This window comes from Chiloscyllium plagiosum, chromosome 17 (genome assembly GCF_004010195.1).
Source record: "Chiloscyllium plagiosum isolate BGI_BamShark_2017 chromosome 17, ASM401019v2, whole genome shotgun sequence".
Classification (NCBI taxonomy): Eukaryota; Metazoa; Chordata; class Chondrichthyes; order Orectolobiformes; family Hemiscylliidae; genus Chiloscyllium; species Chiloscyllium plagiosum.
The window spans coordinates 58,896,172-58,918,459 of NC_057726.1; the positions used below are offsets into that span (position 1 = coordinate 58,896,172).

Here is a 22,288-nt window from a genome sequence, read left to right on the forward strand (position 1 = left end):
AATTAAAAATGTACTCATGTCTGCTATTTACTTTGTGTTTACAATGGTTTTTCATGTTCTTTGGATTTTATTTTCTTTTGCCGAAATACCTTGATGGCATCTGAACTTTGATAGAACATATTTGTTCAAGACAGATTATGTTTGACTAACTTGATTGTGTTTTTTGATGACATAACAATGCATTGATGAAGAAATAACAATGGATTGATGAGGCTATTCATGTGGTCTGTATGGACTTTCAAAATGGTCTCTGAATAACGTCTATCCAAGAAGTAAAGAGGCACTTTTAGCATGGATACAAAATTGGATAAAGGACAGAAATAAGATTGAATGGTTATATTCTAGACTGGAGGAAGATATACAATAGAATTCCCCAGGGGTCAGTAACAGGACTCAGAGCCTATCATGCTCTATATTAATGGCTTAGATTTAGATATACAAGACACAATTACAAAATTTGACAGAAGCTGTCCAACCACAAAAGTACAATCATATCAATAGAAATCTCATGTGGATGAGCAAAAGATTGAGTGCCCCAGCTGGATTAGCAAAAGTTCAGAAAGCTCAGCTACATAAACTAAGGAGTCTGCTCATCCCGTAGATGATAATTGAATGGATGTTCTACAGTAGCTGTACTATGATTTGCTTATTACTCCTGTATGAAGGGCTAATTTGATAAATCTTACGGTGCCCCTACACTATATTAACTCTTGGTTCTAAAGACAAACTGAGCAATGGGTTTAGGACCTGATCTCTTGCCTCATTTGTTGTCTTGCTCGGTTGTTTCTAGCCTGTTTACTCTCGCTCAACTGTCAAGCTCTCTTTCAGTTAAATGTTGGGAGAACCAAAGCCATTGACTTTGGCCTCTATTACAAACCGCATTTCCAAGTAACCAACTCTATCGCTCGCCCTAGCAATTCTCATAGACTGAACCAGATTAGTTTCATGCAGTATGAAATATTTGATCCCGAGATGAGCTTTCAAACATACTACACCATCTCTAAGGCTACCTATTTCCAATTCATTAACACCACAGGACTCCCACCTCTCAGCAGGTACTGAAACATTCATCCATTCCATTGTAGCTCTAGACTTTACTATTCCAACATAATCTTGACACGCCTCCCATATTCTACCTTTGGTAACTTTGAGGTCATTCCAAAATCTGCTGCCCAAGTCAGGCTCACCCAGCAATCCCATTTCACTGACCTACAAGAGGTCCTGGTCAACACAATTTTAAACTCTTAGCCTTGTCTTCAAATCTTTCTATGGCTTTGCCCTCTTTCTCTATAACTTACTCCAACCCCACAACACTGAGATATCTGCACTCATTTAATTCTGTTCTCTTCAGCATCCATAATTGTCATCTCTGCACTATTGGTGATCCCTGCATGCAGCTGTGCAGGCCCTAAGCTCTAGAATTCTTTTGCTAAATCTCTGAATTCACTAGCTCATTTCCCGTTTTTTAAGATTGTCTCTTAAAATCTATATCTTTGAGCAAGCTTTTGAAATTCTATCCTAAAACCTTCTTAGATGACTCAGTATCAAATTTTGTTTCATCATGCCTCTGTGAAGTGCCTTGATGTTTTATTACGTAAAGATGCTATATAAATGCAGGTTGTTGTCAGTTATTCCTCCATGTGTCATCTTCCTCAGCATTAGTTTAGTTTTAACATTTCATTTTAATTTAAATAATAATAAACATTTTCAACAGTTGTGGCCTACCTTCACAAACAGGGCACCCTTGTCTGCCAGCGAATCATCTCCTTTCCCATTAGGATAACATTTAAATTCAACATCTAAAATTGGGTAACGGCTTGCAAAAAATAGCCCGCTGTTCAAAAACTTGAAGCTGCAGCAGCTGTGCCAAGCATACCTCCCCACATCATACAGTATGTATTGAAAGTAGGGGTTTAATTGTGCTTTCAACTTCTCTGCTGCTCGCTTGTCGAACACCTCCTGTAGGCAGAGGAAGTCCAGATTAGCAGGGAAGAAAGCTGAAAGCTCATGGTCAAATGTGTCACCCAGGTGCCTCCTTTTCTTCAGTGACGCTTTCTTCATGACTGAGGCTTTGTAGACAAATTTGTTATTGGTGGCACCACTGCTGTCCATTGCACCATCAGCGATCTTAAACTTGATCAGAGATTCTCTGGAAGTGGTGTTGCTATCTAAACTGACACCATCTCCTTCTCTATGTTTATGGTTGGAGTTTTGAAACTTCTCATCTTCAGTCTCAGCTTCTCCTAGCTGTTCTGAAGGTTCAGTTATGGTGACCTGCACACCAGAAATATCCACCTCCTTGTCAGGAAAGTGGACTGCCTCATCGCCAGCAACGCGAACAATGCAGGAATTGCTGTCTCCATCACTTTGTTCCTCTCCAGACTTGCAGTCCTTGCCCTCATCACTGTAGTTGCCAATGAAGTTGTCTCCTTTGTAGTCCATAGAGGAAGTTCGTTTGATGCCCACACTGTTTGCACGATTGGCATTATCTCCGCCATGAGGGCATGCCAGGCTGCTCCAACTTGCTGCACTTATGGATGTGTTGGTCGGGGAGTCAATGTAAATTTTAATTTGAGGTCGGCTGGCGCCATTTCGTATTCTTTTGCCAACCTCAGAGGATCTAATTTGGGTATTGGAGAGGTTGGTGAAGCGGGCCAAGGAATCGGGCAATAGACAAACGTTGGCCGTGGCAAAGCAGAAGCTTCTCCCACCTGCTGCTTTCCAATAGCCAGGCCCTGTTGCTGTGCTGGCATCACAATTCTCCTCAAATCTTGAGTAAATGTACGGTCTACGAGCAGATTGGAGAGGGGCCCAGACCACAAAGCCTATCAATGCAAATGGCAGAGAAGCAATCAGTAATGCCAGGCAAATGGGAATGATAATTGCAAGACAGAGCACCCGCAGGTAACATGGATCATCTCCCCTTTGATGCTTCTCATAGGTCGTAGGCAGAAAGGAAACCAACAGTCGATCGGTCAACCAATAGCAGGGAAATATAAATGTCCAGGCTAGGGAATGGAGAGTTTGTAGGAAGGAGTTTGGAAAAGCGGATGTGTACAAAACCATGGCAACTGAATGATGGCTACAGTCTACAAACTCCTACATCATGCCACAGTCATTGTTGCATTAAGAAAGTTGACAGGTATCTCAGATGGCTCTAGGTTTAATCAATAAAAAGACAATTCCACCATTTTCTTATTAAGGAAAGTGAAGACGTATAAGGGATGTATTTAATGAAGACCTTCTCAAAAATTAGAGACTGTACTGGTCTGGTCTGGTCTGTGGAGATCAATTCAAATCCCATTGGAAATAGTTCAACTTAATTTTTCCGCAAAATGGCACCCGGAAATGACCTATAGGAAAAGCACAAAGAAAACTGTTATTGCTAGCATGAACTGGAATTTGCACTGTACTGACAAGAATGTACACTGCAGAGTCTGTAATTGATGCTATTTATTAAATATGTAAATTAACTGTTGTTCAATTGCACAACAGATGCACTGAAAGCTTACTTTCCTATTCTCCAGAGGCCTGTAGAGAAGATGAGCTATGTCTGCGCAGTCCTCCTGCAGTGAGTTCTAATATAACTTTTTAACAAATATCAATTTCTTAATACTATTCCATTTTTAGTATGCCATGGCAGAATTAAATAATTTCACATCATGCATATATCATTAGCAACAGGTGTAATCAACATCTTCTTTCTCCAAAAGCCAATCTCCACAGTATTACAGCTGTTCTCCTGACTTTTACAGTTCAAACAAATAAAATTACAGTCACTTTGGATCTTCCATAGCCATATGAGATAGGAAAGCATCCACAATCAATAACCTTTTGAGCCAATGATCCCAGGTGGCACTTATTTTCCGATAACATGCTCACCAACACTCAGTCTGGGTTTAGCCATGAAAATCAGTGACATAATTCATTACAACTTTGGCACAAACATCAACAGATGAGCTGAATCTTGAAGTTGAAATGAGAGACACTACTCCTGACAACAATGCTTGACCAAATGTGGCATTAAGGAACCCAAACAAAATTAAAGTAAATGGAAATTTATGGTTGTGGGGTGTGGGGAGGGGGAGTACTCTCCACTGGCTGCAGTCATAACTAGCATAAAGGAAGATGTTACAATTGTTTGAGACACATCATTTCAATCCTAGAATTTTGTTGCAGGAGTTCCTCAGGATTGTTTCCTTGGCACAACCGTTTACAGCTGCTTCATCAATGACCTTTACTTCATCTTAAGGTTAGTAGTAGAAAAGTTACTGATGGTTACATGTTGTTTAGTTCCATTCACAACTCATCAAATGTAAAAGAAGCCAACGCCCAAAGACAGCAAGACTGCACAACATTCGGATTTGCATTGATTAAGTGACAAGTAACCAATTTGTTTTGTAGAAGTGAATCCAAAGGTTTTACATATACGTTAAGGACAAAACAGTAACTAGGGAGAGAATAGAGCCCCTCAAAGATCAGCAAGGTGGCCTTTGTGTAGAGCCACAGGGGATGGGGGAGATACTAAAAAAGTATCTCAGCATCAGTATTTACTGTGGAAAAGGACATGGAAGATATAGAATGTAGGGAAATAGATGGTGACATCTTGAAAAATGTCCCGTATTACAGAGGAGGAAGTGCTGGATGTCTTGAAACACATAAAAGTGGATAAATCCCCAGGATCTGATCAGGTGTACCCATGAACTCTGTGAAGCTAGGGAAGTGATTGCTGGGCCTCTTGCTGAGATATTTGTGTCATCAATAGTCACAGGTGAGGTGCAGGAAGACTGGAGGTTGGTAACGTGGTGCCACTGTTTAAGAAGGGTGGTAAGGACAAGCCATGGAACTATAGACCAGTGAGCCTGACGTCGGTGATGGGCAAGTTGTTGGAGGGAGCCCTGAGGGACAGGATGTACATGTATTTGGAAAGGCAAGGACTGTTTAGGGATAGTCAACATGGCTTTGTGCGTGGGAAATCATATCTCACAAACTTGATTGACTTTTCTGAAGAAGTAACGAAGAGGATTGATGAGGGCAGAGCGGTAGATGTGATCTATATGGAATTCAGTAAGCCATTCGACAAGGTTCTTCATGGGAGACTGGTTAGCAAGGTTAGATCTCATGGAATACAGGCAGAACTAGCCATTTGGACACAGAACCGGCTCGAAGGTAGAAGACAGAGGGGTGGTGGTGGAGGGTTGCTTTTCAGACTGGAGGCCTGTGACCAATGGTATGCCACAAGGATTGGTGCTGGATCCACTGCTTTTCGTCACATATATAAATGATTTGAATGTGAACATAGGGGGTATAGTTAGCAAGTTTGCAGATGACAAAATTAGAGGTGTAGTGGATAGCGAAGAAGGTTACCTCAGAGTACAATGGCATCTTGATCAGATGAGCCAATGGGCTGAAGAGTGGCAGATGGAGTTTAATTTAGATAAAGGTTAGGTGCTGCATTTTGGAAAAGCAAGTCAAAGCAGGACTTATACACTTAATGGTAAGGTCCTAGGGAGTGTTGCTGAACAAAGAGACCTTGGAGTGCAGGTTCATAGTTCCTTGAAAGTAGAGTCGCAGGTAGATAGAATAATGAAGAAGGCTTTGGTATACTTTCCTTTATTGGTCAGAGCATTGAGTATTGGAGTTGGGAGGTCATGTTGCAGCTGTCCAGTGGTTAGGCCACTTTTGGAATACTGCATGCAATTCTGATCTCCCTTCCTATTGGAAGGATGTTCTGCAACTTAAAAAAGTTCAGAAAAGATTTGCAAGGATGTTGCCAGGGTTGGAGGATTTGAGCTATAGGGAGAGACTTAATAGGCTGGGTCTGTTTTTCCTGGAGCATCGGAGACTGAGGGGTGACCTTATAGAGGTTGATGAAGTCATGAGGGGCATGAATAGGATAAATAGACAAGGTATTTTCCCTGGAGTGGGGGACTTCAGAACTAGAGGGCATAGGTTTAGGGTGAGAGGGGAAAGATATAAAAGGGGCATACTGGGCAACCTTTTCATACAGAGGGTGGTGCATGTATGGAATGAGCTGCCAGAGGAAGTGGTGGAGGCTGGTATAATTACAGCATTTAAAAGGCTGTGGGTATATGAATAGGAAGGGTTTAGAGGGGCATGGGCTAAGTGCTGGCAAATGAGACTAGATTAGGTTGGAATATCTGGTCAGCATGGAAGAGTTGGACCGAAGGGTCTGTTTCTGTGCTGTACATCTCTCTGACTCTATGACTCCACCTAGCCCACAATAACTGCCTACAATAAGACAGCATCTCCCCATGAAATTCAATGGCATTATTATCGCTGAAGCTACCATATCCACATCTTAGGGATTATCTTTGAGCAGAAACTGAACAGGACCCGCCATATAAATACATTGAAAACAAGTGAAGGTTAGAGGCTGGATATTCTGCGGTAAGGAACTTAACTTCTGATTTCCCCAAAACCTATGTGCAATCTACAAAGTATAATTTAAGCATGTGGTGGAATACTGTCCACTTGCCTGGATAAGTATCAGTTCAATAATACTCAAGTAGGTCAACAACATTTAGGACAAAGCAATTCATTTGATCGGCTTCCAATCGATTATCAGCATACGGTGACAGTAGTGTGTATCATTTATAAAATGCACTTAAGAATTTGCCAAGGCTCATTAACATCGTCTAAATCTCCCACTACCCTGATCCCTATCACTTAATAAAGCAAGGGCAGGAGATACAAGGGAACGCAAACCACAGCATGAATCCGTCCAAGACACACACCATCCTGACTTGGAAATATGTAACCATTCCTTCATTGTCACTGTCACTGACTCAACATCCTGGAAGTCCCTCACTAACAGCTCTGCGGATCCATCAGATGAAGTGCATTCATTCAAGAAGATGTCTTATGTGGCATTGGGAATGGGCAATAAATGCAAATTCTTAGAGAGGCACCAATATGCCATGAATGAACACAAAAATCAATAAGAAGTTCACTACCAACTACCATCAGAAACATGAGCATCAACCCCATAAATGGCACAGAGAACCTCATCTACTCACAACCAAATAGAATTGTAGAATGGCTGCAGTGCAGAAGGTGGATATTCTGTCTGCCATATCTGTGCCACGCTCTGTAAGAGCTATTCAGCTGGACCCATTTCACCTTTCTGTGTTCTGCAAATTTTGTCTCTTTCTATGTTTATCCAATTCACGTTTGAAAGTCATGACTGAATATGCCACCATCAAATTCACATGCAGTGCATTATATCTCCTAAGATTCACTCCATAAAATACTTTTTCTTTATGTCTTCTCTGGCTCTTTTGCCAATTGATTTAAATTCATCTTGGACTCTTTTGGTTCTTGACCCCCTACCAATGGGAATAGTTTCCCTGATCTACTACCTACTCTGTCAAGACCCCCATGATTTTGAACACCTCGATCAAATCATCTCCCAGAGCTATCTTCTCTAACTCTTACTTCACCAGTCTTTTTCACAATTAATGTCTTGTTCTCAGAACCATTGTCATAAATTTGCCATATTGTAGCAGTGTAATATGGCACTGTTATGCTCCACCATTAGTGTTCAGCACTGTAATACAGCGTTATTACATAAAATAATGCTCCTTTGTGCTGCAACTATTCTATGATCGTTACTGGGTGAGGTTCTCCTGTCACTGATGATGTTGATGTTCTTGTTTCTGATGTATAGATAATGAACATCCTGTAGTTCTTTGTATTCATTCATGGGATATGGGAATTGTTCTAAAAACCTGCATTTATTGCCAATACCCCTTGAGAAGATGATGCCAAGTTCTCTTGTCGAACCTGATGTGCTCCATTGTGTTGCATCTTGATATTCTCAAGCTTCTTGACTGTTGTTGGACCTACACACATCCAAGCAAGTCGAAAACTCTCTACTGTAATATATTATAATAATGCTGGAAAACAATACTACTATTTCACTACAATGTTTACCATTGGTGTGTCACACTATAATAAAGCATTACTTTATCAATGTACTGTATCAAATTTTATGACATAAAAGTTAACTGTACTCTTAAAAAGCTTGCTTCATTAAAGATATTAAAAACACAAGAAACATAAGCTTATATTTCAATACAAAACAGTAGCACAATATCATTACTATAGCACTTTGTAATATGCCATCACTATTTAATTAGCAACTACAGTACTCCTATACTGCTAGTGTATTCATATAACATTTTGCATTGTTATTGCATTGCATTTCTTTCTCAGATTATTATATAGCATGCTTTCTTCTAGCAATTAGTTGGTGTACTGCAAACTTCTATCAAATAATAATAAACCCATGTGACTTACAGTAAGTGCCAGTTTTTTAACAGTAAGTTTTTCAGATTGCTACCCTGATGGCTCACTGAGCTCTTCATTATTCCATGCCCTGAGGCCAAAGTTCAGACATGATTCTGTTATGAGATAGGTAGTCTGGCACTACTAACAAGTGTTGTGTGGCAAACGTACTATAGCTTCAAGTGCAGAGATCCAGTCAGCACTTAGATCTCAATCAAAATGAGTGAAAATACCTTTTCAGAAAAAAAACAAATGTCGGTATCAGAGTGGGTTTGAGGAGGGGATAAAATATTTGGATTTCTTTTACAAAGTATTAATGAGAAAAAGGATTTCTCAACAATAATTACATATGTTAGACTGAAGGAGAAGTGGTATTTTATTATTTAATCATTACCTGATGCAAACCTTCAAGTTTCTAGTGGAAACATGTGAGCTGTCTTGTTATCTGTACCAAGCCTACAGTTGTAGAGAAGATCATAATGTCAAATCTATCCACAGTCTCTTTCCTTCTGTAACTCAGAGATACGTTCTTTCTCTAAATTACGCTTTGTTCATTTATGCTGAACATGGGCTCCTGGCTTTGCTTCTAGATTTGAGTTATCACCATTCTCTTGAATCCTATGCATTTTTCACCAGTAAATTCAATTGTTGACAGGAAAGAAAACTGAGAGGGAAAGATTTTTTCTTTTTTGCAAACTGTTTTAATATTTCATCAATTAATCCAATTCCCTGCTTCCACACATCTCTTTTTTGGGAAAGTAAATCATTCACAGGGGCCATTAATTCCATGCTTTGGTAACTCATTGTAATTTGTGATACTGTGATATTGGAAGGGAAAAACTCATCCCACAACCTAACCCTTACTGATACCACCAAAATATATCCTTCAATAAGGCAGATAAAGCAGCAGCCTGATGCTATGTTGGGTCAGGGCTGGAGATGGATCTTAACGAACTGATGGGTAGAGATAGGGATAGTCAATGAACCATTACCAGGACGACCAAATGAACACATGTTTGTTGGTGAAGTGGAAAACCACCATCTTCAAGACCAATAAAAAAACCTAACTGCTTAATATGCAGACTCACCTGCAGCAAGTATTAGAGCTAATTGAAGCAAGATACATAAATGCGAAATGACTGTTCTTTATAAATGCAAGCACATACAGTGTGATAAGGATTGTGTTTTGACAGCTGCACAGTTTGCAAAAGCTTCATTAATAATTTTGTACTCTGGTTCTGAAATAACTGAATAGAGACCAATATCCCATCACCAAGTCACCCTTTATTTACTTGTGCAGTCGCCTGAACTGAAGAGATTCTCACCTCCTGGTTATATTAGTCAGCCAGGGTTTCCCAATCAATGACTTCATAGTCAACGAGGTCAACCCTGATTCCAATCACTATATCCCTCCCCCACTAGGTCCGGCGATTTAGGCCTGGTCTTTGCCCTGTCGCTTTCCCTGCAACATTTTTGCTCCAAGTCCAGTTCCTCTGATTCGGACTCTGACATGAGTGGTGTGTACCGAAACGTGGCAAGTCTCTTGTATCAGGAGTGTCGTGGGAGAGTTTCCTCTCTTCTTCTAATGGTAATAGTATCAAGATTGCATCCATCTCGGACTCTGAGGTTTGCTTGACACTAGACGGAGGAGGAGAACCTATGGTTTCTGACAGGCATTTTGGCTGCTCAGAGGGGCCAAGTACAATTTATTCATATTCCACTTGAAAGGTAACAGCTTTCAGCTGATCCACACATTTGTTCAGAACTATATCACTTACCCAAACTTTGTAACTGACAGGACCTGATCTCGTGCCAACCTCGCCCTCAACCTTTGCAGGACTATTTCTATGGTTCCGGTACCATAAATTGTCCCCTGAATTAAATTGTCTCTTGCTTAGAGGCAGCCTATGGCCGGCATTGACGTTTCTGCTGCCATTTCAACTTCTCCCCCACGGATCTGAGAATATCAGGTTTAACCTGATGTTGAGTCTATGCGCAATCAGCAACTGTGCTGAAGCTATCCTATTGTTGCATGTGTGGTGGTTCTAAAATGGACCAGGAACCAGTAGAATTTGGCATCAATTGACATGGTGAGCTGCTTCTTTAAGCCGGCCTTCAACATTTTGACTGCTCTTTCCACCAGACCATTGGAGTTATCCTTACATACCAAATTCTATTTGACTTGAGGAAATATTTGGATTCCCTGCTGATAAATGACGTCCCATTATCCATGACTAATACTTCTGAGAGTCCATGTATTGCAAATATTTTGCTCCAAGCTTCTCAATCATCATCCCTGAGTTTGCTAAACAAACTTTATGCACATCCAACCACTTTAAATGGATGTCCACAATGACCAGAAACATTGAGCCCATGAAAGAACAAGCACAGACAACATGCAACCGAGTCCAGGAGTTTCCCGACCATTCCCACGAATGTGGGGGCATTGCTGGTGGCAATTTCTGTCCTTGTTGGTACTCTGGGTATTGGCTCACCAATGCAAGTATGTCAGCATTCAACCCCGGCCACCAGACATCACTTCTTGCTAGCATCTTCATCTTGGAAACCCCTGGATGACCCTGATTAGTTTAGCCAGCATCTGGTGGTGACCTTTACTTGCTATCCTCTATGGTGATCTGGTCTCACCGAGTCCAGAAAGATTTCAATTCGGGTTGCAATGGCCATTTCCCCTATTACCACCAGCTGTTTTAGTTGCACTAGGACAGGATCCTGTTGTGTCCACAGTCAGATGTTGTCAGTGGTGATTGGAGGGTGTCCAGGAAATTTAAAATTAAAATGGACTCTTCCAGGGGAGGCACCACTGGTGGAGTGTCTGCCAGTGGGAGACAGCTCAAGGCATCCACATTAGCCACTTGGCTTCCTAGATGGTGTTGTAATTTGTATTTGAATATTCTGAGAATGAGGGCCTAATGCTGAATTCTATCGGAAGCTATGGATGCACTGCCTTGTCTTCCTTCGGTAGCTTTAGCAGGGATTTGTGATCTGTTACCATGACAAATTCCCATCCATAAAGGTACTGATGGAACTTTCTCAGACCAAAGCTGACCACCAAACCTTCCTTTTCTATCTGGGCATATCTGTGTTCTGCATCAGCTAAAGTCTGGGAAGCATATGCTGTCAGATGTTCCTCTTCATTGGGCCAACACTTATCCAGGGAGACATTGCATGTCAGCACTACCTCTCATTTTAGATGGTAGTGGGCCAACACCTTAGATGATGATAACTGTCTTTTCACTTCCCTAAAGACTACTTCTGGGCTACGTGACCATATCAAAGGCTGATCCTTTTTCATTAGCAGGTGTAAGAATGCCAAGATGGAGGCCAGGTTATGTATTAATTTTCTCTTGTAATTCACTAACCTATGGAAAGACCTAAGCTCTGGTTCAGACTTGGGTGCCTGGGCATCTTTGATTGCCCTCACTTCCTCTTCCAATGGGTGTTACCCAGTTTTGTTGTCTCTGTAAGCCAAGTTGGTCACTTTAGGTGCCTGGAACATGCATTTTTCTCTTCTAAGGTGTATGCCCACCTGGGAGAAACATTCAAGCACTATGTCCAAGTTCTCCAAGTGCTCTTTATTGGTCTTCCCTGTTATTAGTATGTCATCCAGATAAATTTTAACCTGGGGAAGCCCTTGTAAAATGTTTTCAATAGTCCGCTGGAAAAGGGTACAGGCTGACAACCCACCAAATGGCAGTCTTGTATATTGATATAAACCCTTATGGGAATTAATTTTAGCGTATTTCTGGGACTCCTCGTCTAGTTGCAATTGCAAACAAGTATGGCTCATGTCCAGCTTTGTATACAATAAGGCCCCATCCAACTTTGTGTACAAGTCCTCTTTGCGAGGCATTGGGTATTTATCCAGCTTTGAGAAGCATTTTACAGTTTGCTTAAAATCCCCACAAAGGTGAACTGAGCCAAGAGGCTTCACAATCAGTACAACTGGAGCTGCCCATTCTGCTAACTGCACTGGTTTGATGATTCCTTCACTGTCCAGCCTCCTGATTTCCACCTCAACCTTTGCCTGCAAGACAAATGGCAACAGATGGGCCTTGCAAAATCTCAGAATTGCTTCCTGGTCAACATGTAAAGTGGCTTTGGCCCCTTCGACACACAAGCCCTTTCTGAAGTACTCTTAGGTATTTCACTACGACTTCACTGAGAAAGCCATTTTCTAATCGAAGAATGTTGAGCCAATCCAGGTGAGTCTTTCTCAACCAATTCCGCCTCGATAGGCTTGGGCCCGAGCCTTTTACTACCATCAGTGGTAACTGCACCAACTGCTTCTCACAGGAGACTGGAACCGAAGTCATATACTTGATCTGCAACGATTCTCCAGTAAATGTTCTCAGTCTGGCTGAGCTCTTGTGCAAACTTAAAGGTGGGAGTCCAGAGCAAATCTTGTTAAAGACCAATTCTGCAACCACCGAGACAGCTGTGTCAGTATCGACCCCCATAGGAACAGGATGAACATTTAACCAAACATTCATTTTAATTGGTTCCAATTTGGATGTCACTAAACAATTTAATTGTTCCAATTCATGTGTAGGGGGACTTTCCTATGAGTTTTCTTACTCGATTCAGGTCTTGTAGAACTCCTTTGCTGTGTCAAGTCCACACACCGGCAGCAACTATAATGGTTTGCTGGCCCTGATCCTGAGAACTTTTTAGCCACTTGGCCAAGGCTCAGCTTTGTTGTGGGGTTCTGTGTGGGCTGGCCTAGGGTCCTTCTGTTCAGGATATACCCTGTGTGAGGCTCTGTGATTGCCTACACTTAAGTGGTGTTCCCCAAATTCAGTCAGAGAGGTGAGGGACTCCACTTCCATTGGGATGCCCTACAGTTCCCATGCTCCATTTGCTGCATTTTCTAATGACAACGCCAGTTGTAATGCCTGTTTGAAATCCAGTTGAGCTTCAGCCAGTAGGCACTTCTGCATGGCTATGTCATTAATCCCACATATCAAACAGTCTCTCAGCTTCTCATTCAGTGGTAATCCAAAATCACTTGCCTCTGCCATCATCTCAACCCCATCAAAAATCCTGATACGACCGCTCCGGTTCCCTAAGAGCCGAATGAAACCAATTAGAATTGGAGGAGGTTTGGGGTCGTAATATTCCTTAACAGCTCTGTCAACTCTTGGAAGGTTTTTATGTCTGTGCCTCTGGAAAAGGTAAGCTCCATATAACTGAGAATGCTGTGGGTCCTCAAGCAGTCAGAACAATTGCTCATTGCTTTTCATCTGCCCCAATGTCTTTTGCCCAGAAAAAAATATTGCATTCTTTCCACATACTGGGCCCAGTCTTTGACAAGGATCAAATGAGTCAAGCTACCCAAATAAGGGCATGATGCCAGAAATGATTTACCCCAACTCTAAGATGACTGTAGCAAATTAATGTTCTTCAAGTACGTCCTGTTTTCTCTCATTGCCACTGAAATAGCCACACAGAAGACGGTATCCCGTCACCAGGTCATCCTTTATTTACTCGTGCGCCGTACATTAGTTGTGGCCAGCCAGCTCGGAGTCAGCTGCCTGAACTGAGGAGATTCTCATCCTGGTTACAGAACAACCTCTATTATCCGAACAAGACAGGCGGGGAGTATTTTGTTTGGATAACTGATTGTTCAGATAACTGATCTGATCATAAACAAAGGAAGCCATACTAAACACAATTACGTTAAAAAAATTGTTTACAGGTTTTTATTTCATTCAAATGATAAAATGTGCACAAACACTGGATATTGCTTAAAAATACATGATATTTTACAAATAAAATCACTTTTTGGCTCGAGTTGGACTGAAGTCTGTGAAATATTTTGCTGACATTTTCTTTGGTTCTATCTCGGTCCTTGACAGCAGCCACCATCTTACTGTTCAGTGTCATCCTGCTGTCCAGACTAACCAAGTGTTGTCCCTCCCTCCTCAGTGACTGCCGAGCCATTAGAGAGAGACAGAGCACAAAATACAGCGGAACACATGAGAGAGGCAAGATTTTTTCACTGATTTCAGTTTCTGTCCTCTTACCAATTTTTTAAGGGGGTATTGTTTTCCTCATGTTTCCTCCCGTCAATTTTCCTCCTGTTTATTTTCGCGCGTGCTAACTCACTACAATTTGCTCTCCCTCATCAAAAAAAAGTTACATTAAATTTTTTTGTCAGCTGAAAGATATTGAACTACTTTTTGTTTGGACAAAAAGAGTCGTCAAGGGATAATTGGAGGAAAAAGCAACGGAAACGAAAAGTGCAAGTGCATTTTTGACTTAACTCTTCGGAGAATGAGCTGAGGAAAAATGTTGTTGGGTTTGCAAAACAGAGCGAGTCAATGTTGAGAGGGAATCTTGCTGTTAGAGCGCACAGCTTGAACTTGCACATATGTTGTCCTTGTGTGTTCACAGTCACAAACCTTTGTCCTCAGGAGAATAAGTATCGGAGAGCCTTTTTATCAAAAGTGTAAGACTCAACTCTAACGTCACATTTCGAGTACATATTTGAAGTTAATTATTTATTAAAGTTTACTTGCTTCTGTATTCCAGTTAAAATTTACAAAATGTTGCATTAAGTGAATGAGGAATAGAATTTTCCTACTTCAGGTGAAATGCATGTACAGGGACCTTGAAATCTTGTTCGGATAATCCAAAATTTGGATAATTGATGTTCGGATAACCGAGGTTGTTCATATATCAATCAGCCAGGGCTTTCCTCATTGGTCCTGGTTAACAACTTCAATCAATGACCTCAAAGTCAATGAGATCAACCTGGTTCCAATGACTACAGATTCATTACTGCAATATTTATATTGCCATCTTTCACTGATTCCAAAACTTATTTCAGTCACACATATTTCCTCCAAGCAAAGAGAGTGGTTCTCTCTTTCTCTCTCAAACAATGACAGCAGTACAGATCTCTCCAACTTTACAACCCTTCCAAAATCTGTGTTCCTCCAATTTGTGTAGAGATAAATTCTTACTGCATAATACACTAATCAAACGTAGCGTATGTCATACAGGAAATGGTGCAATATATCACATGATCTTGCTGTCTTTCTCATATACAAAACCACATGGTAAGATGTAGCCCACAGTTCCAGTAAAGCTACAATTTTCTTTACTTCAGCTGACTGTAAATATTCTGTATTAGTCAACAAACAAAGCAATAAAGTAATTATTTTTAATTAAACTGTTCAGGCATATTATCTTTAACCCCCAGGTCAGATAGGACTTGAACCCAGACTTTCTGGCTCAGAGCTGTAGACACTACCACTGTGCCACAAGATCCACTACCAAGACTACCTATGATGGCAGTGAGGAAAGGACAATTATAAATTCTCTACCATTACTATCTTAACAAGTGGACATCTATAAGATTTACCAGACGTTGAACTAGGTTAGGCCTTACTGCAAAGGAAAGCAATGAGTAGATCAACATGTTATTTTATTTGATGAGTGGCTGCACAGATGATATCCTAGTTTGGTAGGGTAAATATCTTTGAGGAGAAAGTGAGGTCTGCAGATGCTGGAGATCAGAGATGGACATTTCCATCTCAGGGTAAATGTCTTGTACAAGGAAGTAATTAAAGCACTTGACATCTACTTCAATCTGAAAAATAATAGTATTGTTAAACGTTAACAAGCCTCCCCAGTGCCAAGGTGAAACTGTTGATGTATTTATGAATGACTCACAGAGAACTGGATATGGCAGTTTGAAAGATTAACTAGTCAGAGACAGAAATATTGTTGGACTGTTGGTCAAAGCCTTGTCTGACCACCTGCAGTCGAGAGATGATCTAAATTTAATGAAGGCAATTAACTGAACAAACAAACTGAGATCCGAAAACAAAATTGATTGGTGATTCGAGCTGATGGGTGGATCCCTACGTGGCAAAAGTGAGGACTGCAGATGCTGGAAACCAGAGTTTAGATTAGAGTGGTGCTGGAGGCTTCCAGCTTCTATTCCTGATGAAGGGCTTTTGCCCGAAACATCAATTTTCCTGCTCCTCGGATGCTGCCTGACTTGCTGTGCTTTTCCAAGACCACTCTAATCTAAAAACAGATGGCTCCCTACCGCAAACGCAGCTGATTCATTAGAATATGATCAATTTAAAAACAGAGAAGCAGCCATGAAAAAGCAAGAGAGACAGGAAGAATGTTCATCTCTCGCCCCAATTAACAATGTTTGGTATGGTGGGGAAAAAAATCATTGGGCAGAAAATACCTTCCAGAAAGGCTGGATGCCATTTATGCTGAAAGAAGGGTCAAGTTCAGGCTGCAATCCATAGCAAGAAGCCTGTAGTCAAAACATACAAAGAGAAAGACTTTGACAAGTGGCAAGATCCATGAAGGAAATGATACCCGTGATATTGAAAAGACTTTCCTTGGAGTCATCCAGGAACCAACTGGAAGCTGCTGAAGCGCTGACATCCTAGATGAAGAAAACAAATCTCTTTTTTTAAAGCCAGACACAGATACAGTACATTTACTCTTTCCAATGCTGATTATGGTTGGAGAAAATTTCTCTTCAGTCATTATGTGCTAAAATCAAAATGTGTCTGGAGGTTTAGAACTCAAGGTCATCAGACAACCAAATGCAACCTTCTAATATCATGAGAGAAAAGTCACTAAAACATCATATAAAATATAGTACTGGAGTTGTTCAGTCTTAAGCTGGAAAGACTGTATGGACTTGCATCTAATTTGCAATGTGGAAGAACTAGAAAGCTGAGAAAATCAATCTAAAAATTTCAGAGCTGAATTTCCACAAATATTTTAGAAAAACTGAACACAGCATGTAAGAATTCTAGAAACATAGTCAAAGTCAGTGTGTCTCTTTAAACTGAGAAAACTCTTGGCAAAGGGAAAAGAAGGAAATTGAATATAAAAAGGGTTATTTCCCCAGTGACAGCAACAACATGCAACTGCTTAGGTGTGATCCTTGTACTGAAGACTCATAATATATCAGGATTTGCATAGCTCTTACACAGCTTAATAAAAGTGTTAAACACAAAGTTCACCCCATAACATTTGTGGACGACAACTTAGCTATAAAATTTAATTGGAGAAGAGTTCAATTTTCAAACCACGAGATGCAAATAGTGGTTTTTGGCAACTACCTCTCAATGGGAAGTTTAAGTTGCTTACTGTAGTCTGCCATGTTCTCAGAACTTTGCATCATCCTTTGTCTGACAAGTTGCTTATTATCTTCATTACACCATTTGGGAAATTTTGCTTCAACAGATTGTCCTTCAGCATCACATCAGCAGCAGAAACCTTCCAGAGGGCAAGTCAAGCTCCAGAAGCACTGGACGGAGTTATATGTTGCATGGATTAGATTATTGATGATGTCCTCATCCATGAATCAATTCATACAGAGCTTGACACTTGAGTATGAATTGTGCTGATGAAGGACTTTTGCCTAAAATGTTGATTTTCCTGCTCCTCAGATACTGCCTGACCTGCTGTGCTTTTTCAGCACCACTCTAATCTTGACTCTAATCTCCAGCATCTGCTGTTCCCACTTTCGCCTATGAACTGTACTGCCGCATTTATGGAAAGCAGGACTTACATCCAACAACAATGTGAATTCTTGCAGCAAAATGTCAATTTCTTTGGGTATTTTGTGGACACATCAGGTGTCAGAGTTACTCCAAGAAGACATTGGTAATTCCAACGAGCTTCCAGTTCTTTGGAACATAAAAGATTCATTGATGTAGGGAACCAAGTACGGAGTTCTATATCACTCGTGAGAGGGACAATATAGTCATAGAAATCAGAGAGAAGGTCTGTGATACATTTAAAGAAATTAGCACAGAGAAGAGGTTCTAAGTGTTCTCGCAGGCTTAAGAGTACATAGATGTCAGAAGGTCAGTTGTTGAAGTGAGGCAAAGGAGGAAATAGTAGTGGCACTTGTGAAAATTTTCAATTCCTCCTATGGCCACAGGAGAGGTGCAGTAGAACTGGAGAATAGCAAATGCGGTACCATTATCCAAGAAGGGAGCAAGGGATATACCAGGAAACTACAGTCTGGTGAGGAACCTTACTTACTGACTTCCCAAAGCCTGTCCACCATCTACAAGACACAAGTCAGGCGTTTGTTGGAATACTCCCTACTTGCCTGGATGACTTCAGCTTCAACAACACTCGAGAAGCTTGACACCATCCAGGACAAAGCAGCTCGCTTGGTTAGCACTACATCAACAAGCATCCACTCTCTCCACCACTGATGCTCAGTAGCAGCAGTGTGTACTATTTACAAGATGCATTGCAGAAATTCACCAAAGATCCTCAGCCAGTTCCTTTCAAACCCATGACCACTTCCATTTAGAAGGACAAGGGCAACACCACCACCTGCAAGTTCCTCTTCAATCCACTCACCATCCTGACTTGGAAACTCTGCCATTTCTTCATTGTTGCTGGATCAAAATCATGGAATTCCTTCCGTTATGACATTGTGGGTCTACCTATAGCTCACAGCCTGCAATGGTTCAAGAAGGCAGCTCACCACCACCCTGTCAAAGCTATCTAGGGACAGGCAAAGCCAACTAGTGACAGGCAATGAATGCTGGCCTGTCAGCAATGTCAATGTGTCCCACAAATAAACAAAAAGATTGAATTTAAAAAGAAACATTCACAGGATGAGGTCATCACTAATTAGGCCATCATTTATTGCCCATTCCTAATTGTCCAGAGGGCAGTTAAGGGTCAATCACATTGCATGGATCCAGAGTCATATGTCAGTAAGGATGGCAGTTTCCTTCCGTAAAGGACATTAATGAACCAGATGGGTTTTTCCAACAATTGACAATGAGTTCATGGACATCCTTAGATTCTTTAATTCTAGATACTTATTGAATTCAATTCAATTGAATTCTACCATGGCAGGATTTGAACCTGGGTCTTCAGAGCATTACTTGTGTCTCTGGATTAACAATCCAGCAATAATACCACTGGTCCATTGCCACCCATAAATGTTCTAGATGTTTCCCTCTACCAAAGTTAAACTGACTGGTATATAATTGCTGAACTAATTTTTACATCATGGGATTTTTTTACTCCATTATTTTTATAAACAAGTACTTCCCATTGTAAAACTGACGAGACAAATAATCCAGTGCATTTTTCTGCTTTACTGACTGTAAATCAGAAGTCAAAAAAATTAACAAAATGCATTGTGCTCAAAGCAGAAGATCCAAGAATAAATTGAGGAACAGGATTTTGATCATTGGCAAATGCATATTTATCATTAAAGCTATATCAAGTCAATTGCAGTTCATTTTCCTGTTACTGTACTGTGGACAGGAGTGTGGTTGGTGAAAGTGGGGTTTGTGTGAAAGAGGATTGAGCCTACATTCACATTCAACCAATTGGTCTGATATTGGAATCAAGTCAAAATTCAGTTTCAGACCTATCTGTTATACTTCCAACCAAATACCATGGATCTCCTCATTAAAATATATCACAAGGAAAGTGAAATGTCACAGATATGATCTGACCCACAGAGCACACATTTTTTAACAACACCATGCAAGACCATTGAGATTCTGTTGTTGTGGTGAAGTTAAAATTCATATTTATACATTGATGAGCATTTCCATAAATCAATCCCTTTTCCAGATTTACAGAAGTTGTGTCCGAAATTCCAGAGAGCTGGTGTCTTTATTCATTCTAGAGATTAATTCACAATCAATCAACTTTGAAAGAAGCCTTTTTGGAATTCAAGGCTTTAAACATTTAATTGGATGTCACCATGAAACTATACTCTTAATTTATTCACTGACAAAAGTTTGCCAACTCTACTTTATTTTAATTAATGATTCAATATTAGGCATTATATACATTACTGTACTGTATATAATCATTAGTAATATTATTGGTTTGATTTAAAATTGCTGATAAAGAAACATACACTAGGAATGCAGCATTTTAGATTTCAAGTGATGTCAATCTTAGCTTTAACATGTCACTGATCAGCTCTGCCATCATACAGTGTACCTGCTGAGTTGTAAGCAAATGCAGCTCAGCAGATAATATCCCTGGTTTCCAGATTATCCTCAATTCATAATATCAGCTTTATTTGCAACATCACTGAACCAACCACTGTCTGCAGGAATAGCCATGCAATGAAGAAAGGGTTCAACATTGTTAATCCTTAAAAGATTAAAGTGGAATTGATGCTCTGGGAGCTCAGCTTGCAACAACTTGTGGTCGCACATTAGTTATGGCAGCCTTTATATTGCAGCTTAGCATTGAAGACATGCAAAATTTCTCCTTCATAGCTGTATAAATCTGGAGGGAGGGACAACCTGTCCAGGGAGAAGCTATGTGGGAAAGAGGACTCATCTCGTAGGTTTGATGTTGCATGGAGATGCAAATCCAATCAAACAACAACCAAATATCTCTGTTAACATTGTAAAACATTCAAAGGCACTTCAACAGGACCGTGATCAGGTAAATTTTGATACCAACTTACATTAGGAGGTAACAAGATAGACATTTTTTTAATATTCAATTGTGAGATGTGGATGTAGCTGGCTGGGCCAGCAATAATTATCCATTCCTAGTTGTGCTTGAGGTGGTGAGCTAACTTCTTGAACCACTGCAGTCCACCTGCTGTGTGTCCACAATGTCATTTTGACCCATCGATAGTGAAGGAATGGCAATATATTTGCAAATCAGAATGATGTGGTTTGGAGGGGAACTTGCAGGTGATAGTGCTCCCATGTATTTGCTGCCCTTGTCCTTCTAAATGGAAGTGGCCATGGATTTGGAAGGTGCTGTCTGAGAATCTTTGGTGACTTTCTGCAGTGCATCTTGTACATATTAGACACTGCTGTTCCTAAGCATCGGTGGTGGAGAGAGTGGATACTTTTAGATGTGGTGCCAATCAAGTGAGCTGCTTTGTCCTGGATGGTGTCAAGCTTCTTGTGTGTTATCATTGATGTAGGTCTTAAAGACCACCCCAAAATGCAGTGGTAGAGAGATGGGAGGTTTATGGGGAGAACTTGTGAGCTCACAGCTGCAGAAAAGGAGTTTGTTGAGGAGGGTTTGTCTACTGAGTCAGTATGTGGAAGTCGTAACAGGAAAGGAGCAGTCACTTTATTGGGTTTTTTCTATAGATCCCCCAAGAGCAGCAGAGAGATAGAAGAACGGATTAGACAGCAGATCTTGGAAACGTGTAGATGTAAAAGAGTTGTTGTTATGTGTGACTTCAACTTTCCAATATTGATTGGAAACTCCTTGGTGCAGATGGTCTGGATGGAACTGTTTTTGTTAGGTGTGGCCAGGAAGGATTTCTGACTCAATATGTAGATAGGCCAACTCCAAAAAAAATGTGCAGGTTAGGTGAATTGGCCATGCTAAATTGCCCGTAGTGTTAAGTGAAGGGGTAAATGTAGGGGAATGGGTCTGGGTGGGTTGCTCTTCGGAGGGTCGGTATGGACTTGTTGGGCCGAAAGGCCTGTTCCCACAGTAAGTAATCTAACCTAATCTAAACTAAGGGGGGGAGGCATATTGGATTTGGTGCTAGGCAACAAGCCAGGCCAGGTATCAGATCTCTCAGTGAGAGAACATTTCAGTGACAGAGACCATAACAATCTCATTTTTACCATAGCCATGGAGCGGTATAGGAACAGACAGAATGGGAAGGTATTTAATTGGGGGAGGGGAAATTATACTGCTATCGGACAGGAACTGTGGAGTAAAAACTGGGAACAATTGTTCTATGGGAAATGCACAACAGAAATGTGGAGGCTTTTTCAGGAGCACTTGCTGCAAGTGTTGGACAACTTTGTCCCACTGAGACAGGCAAGGAATGGTAAGGTGAAGGAGGCATGGATGAGAAGAGCAGAGGAGTTTCTCATCAAAAGAAAGAAAGAAGCTTACTTAAGGTTGAGGAAGCAAGGATTTGGCACAGCTTTAAAGGATCACAGGGTGGCTAGGAAAGAACTCAAAAATGCACAAAGGAGAG

The 22,288-nt window shown here is 40.8% G+C and overlaps 1 protein-coding gene across 7 annotated transcripts in view; it reads right to left on the reverse strand.

The window, feature by feature from the left end:
* smpd3 (sphingomyelin phosphodiesterase 3) overlaps positions 1–22,288 on the reverse strand; it is a 285,032-nt gene that overhangs the window by 65,552 nt on the left and 197,192 nt on the right. For 6 of the 7 annotated variants that reach the window (XM_043707230.1, XM_043707232.1, XM_043707229.1 and 3 more), the window contains one exon: positions 1,726–3,353. In XM_043707230.1, the coding sequence (XP_043563165.1) occupies positions 1,726–3,066 (1,341 nt within the window). In that variant the 5' untranslated portion in view covers positions 3,067–3,353. Of the gene's footprint in view, positions 1–1,725; positions 3,354–18,669; positions 18,699–22,288 lie in introns of those variants that run through there. The other variant, XM_043707234.1, reaches the window with a different exon arrangement.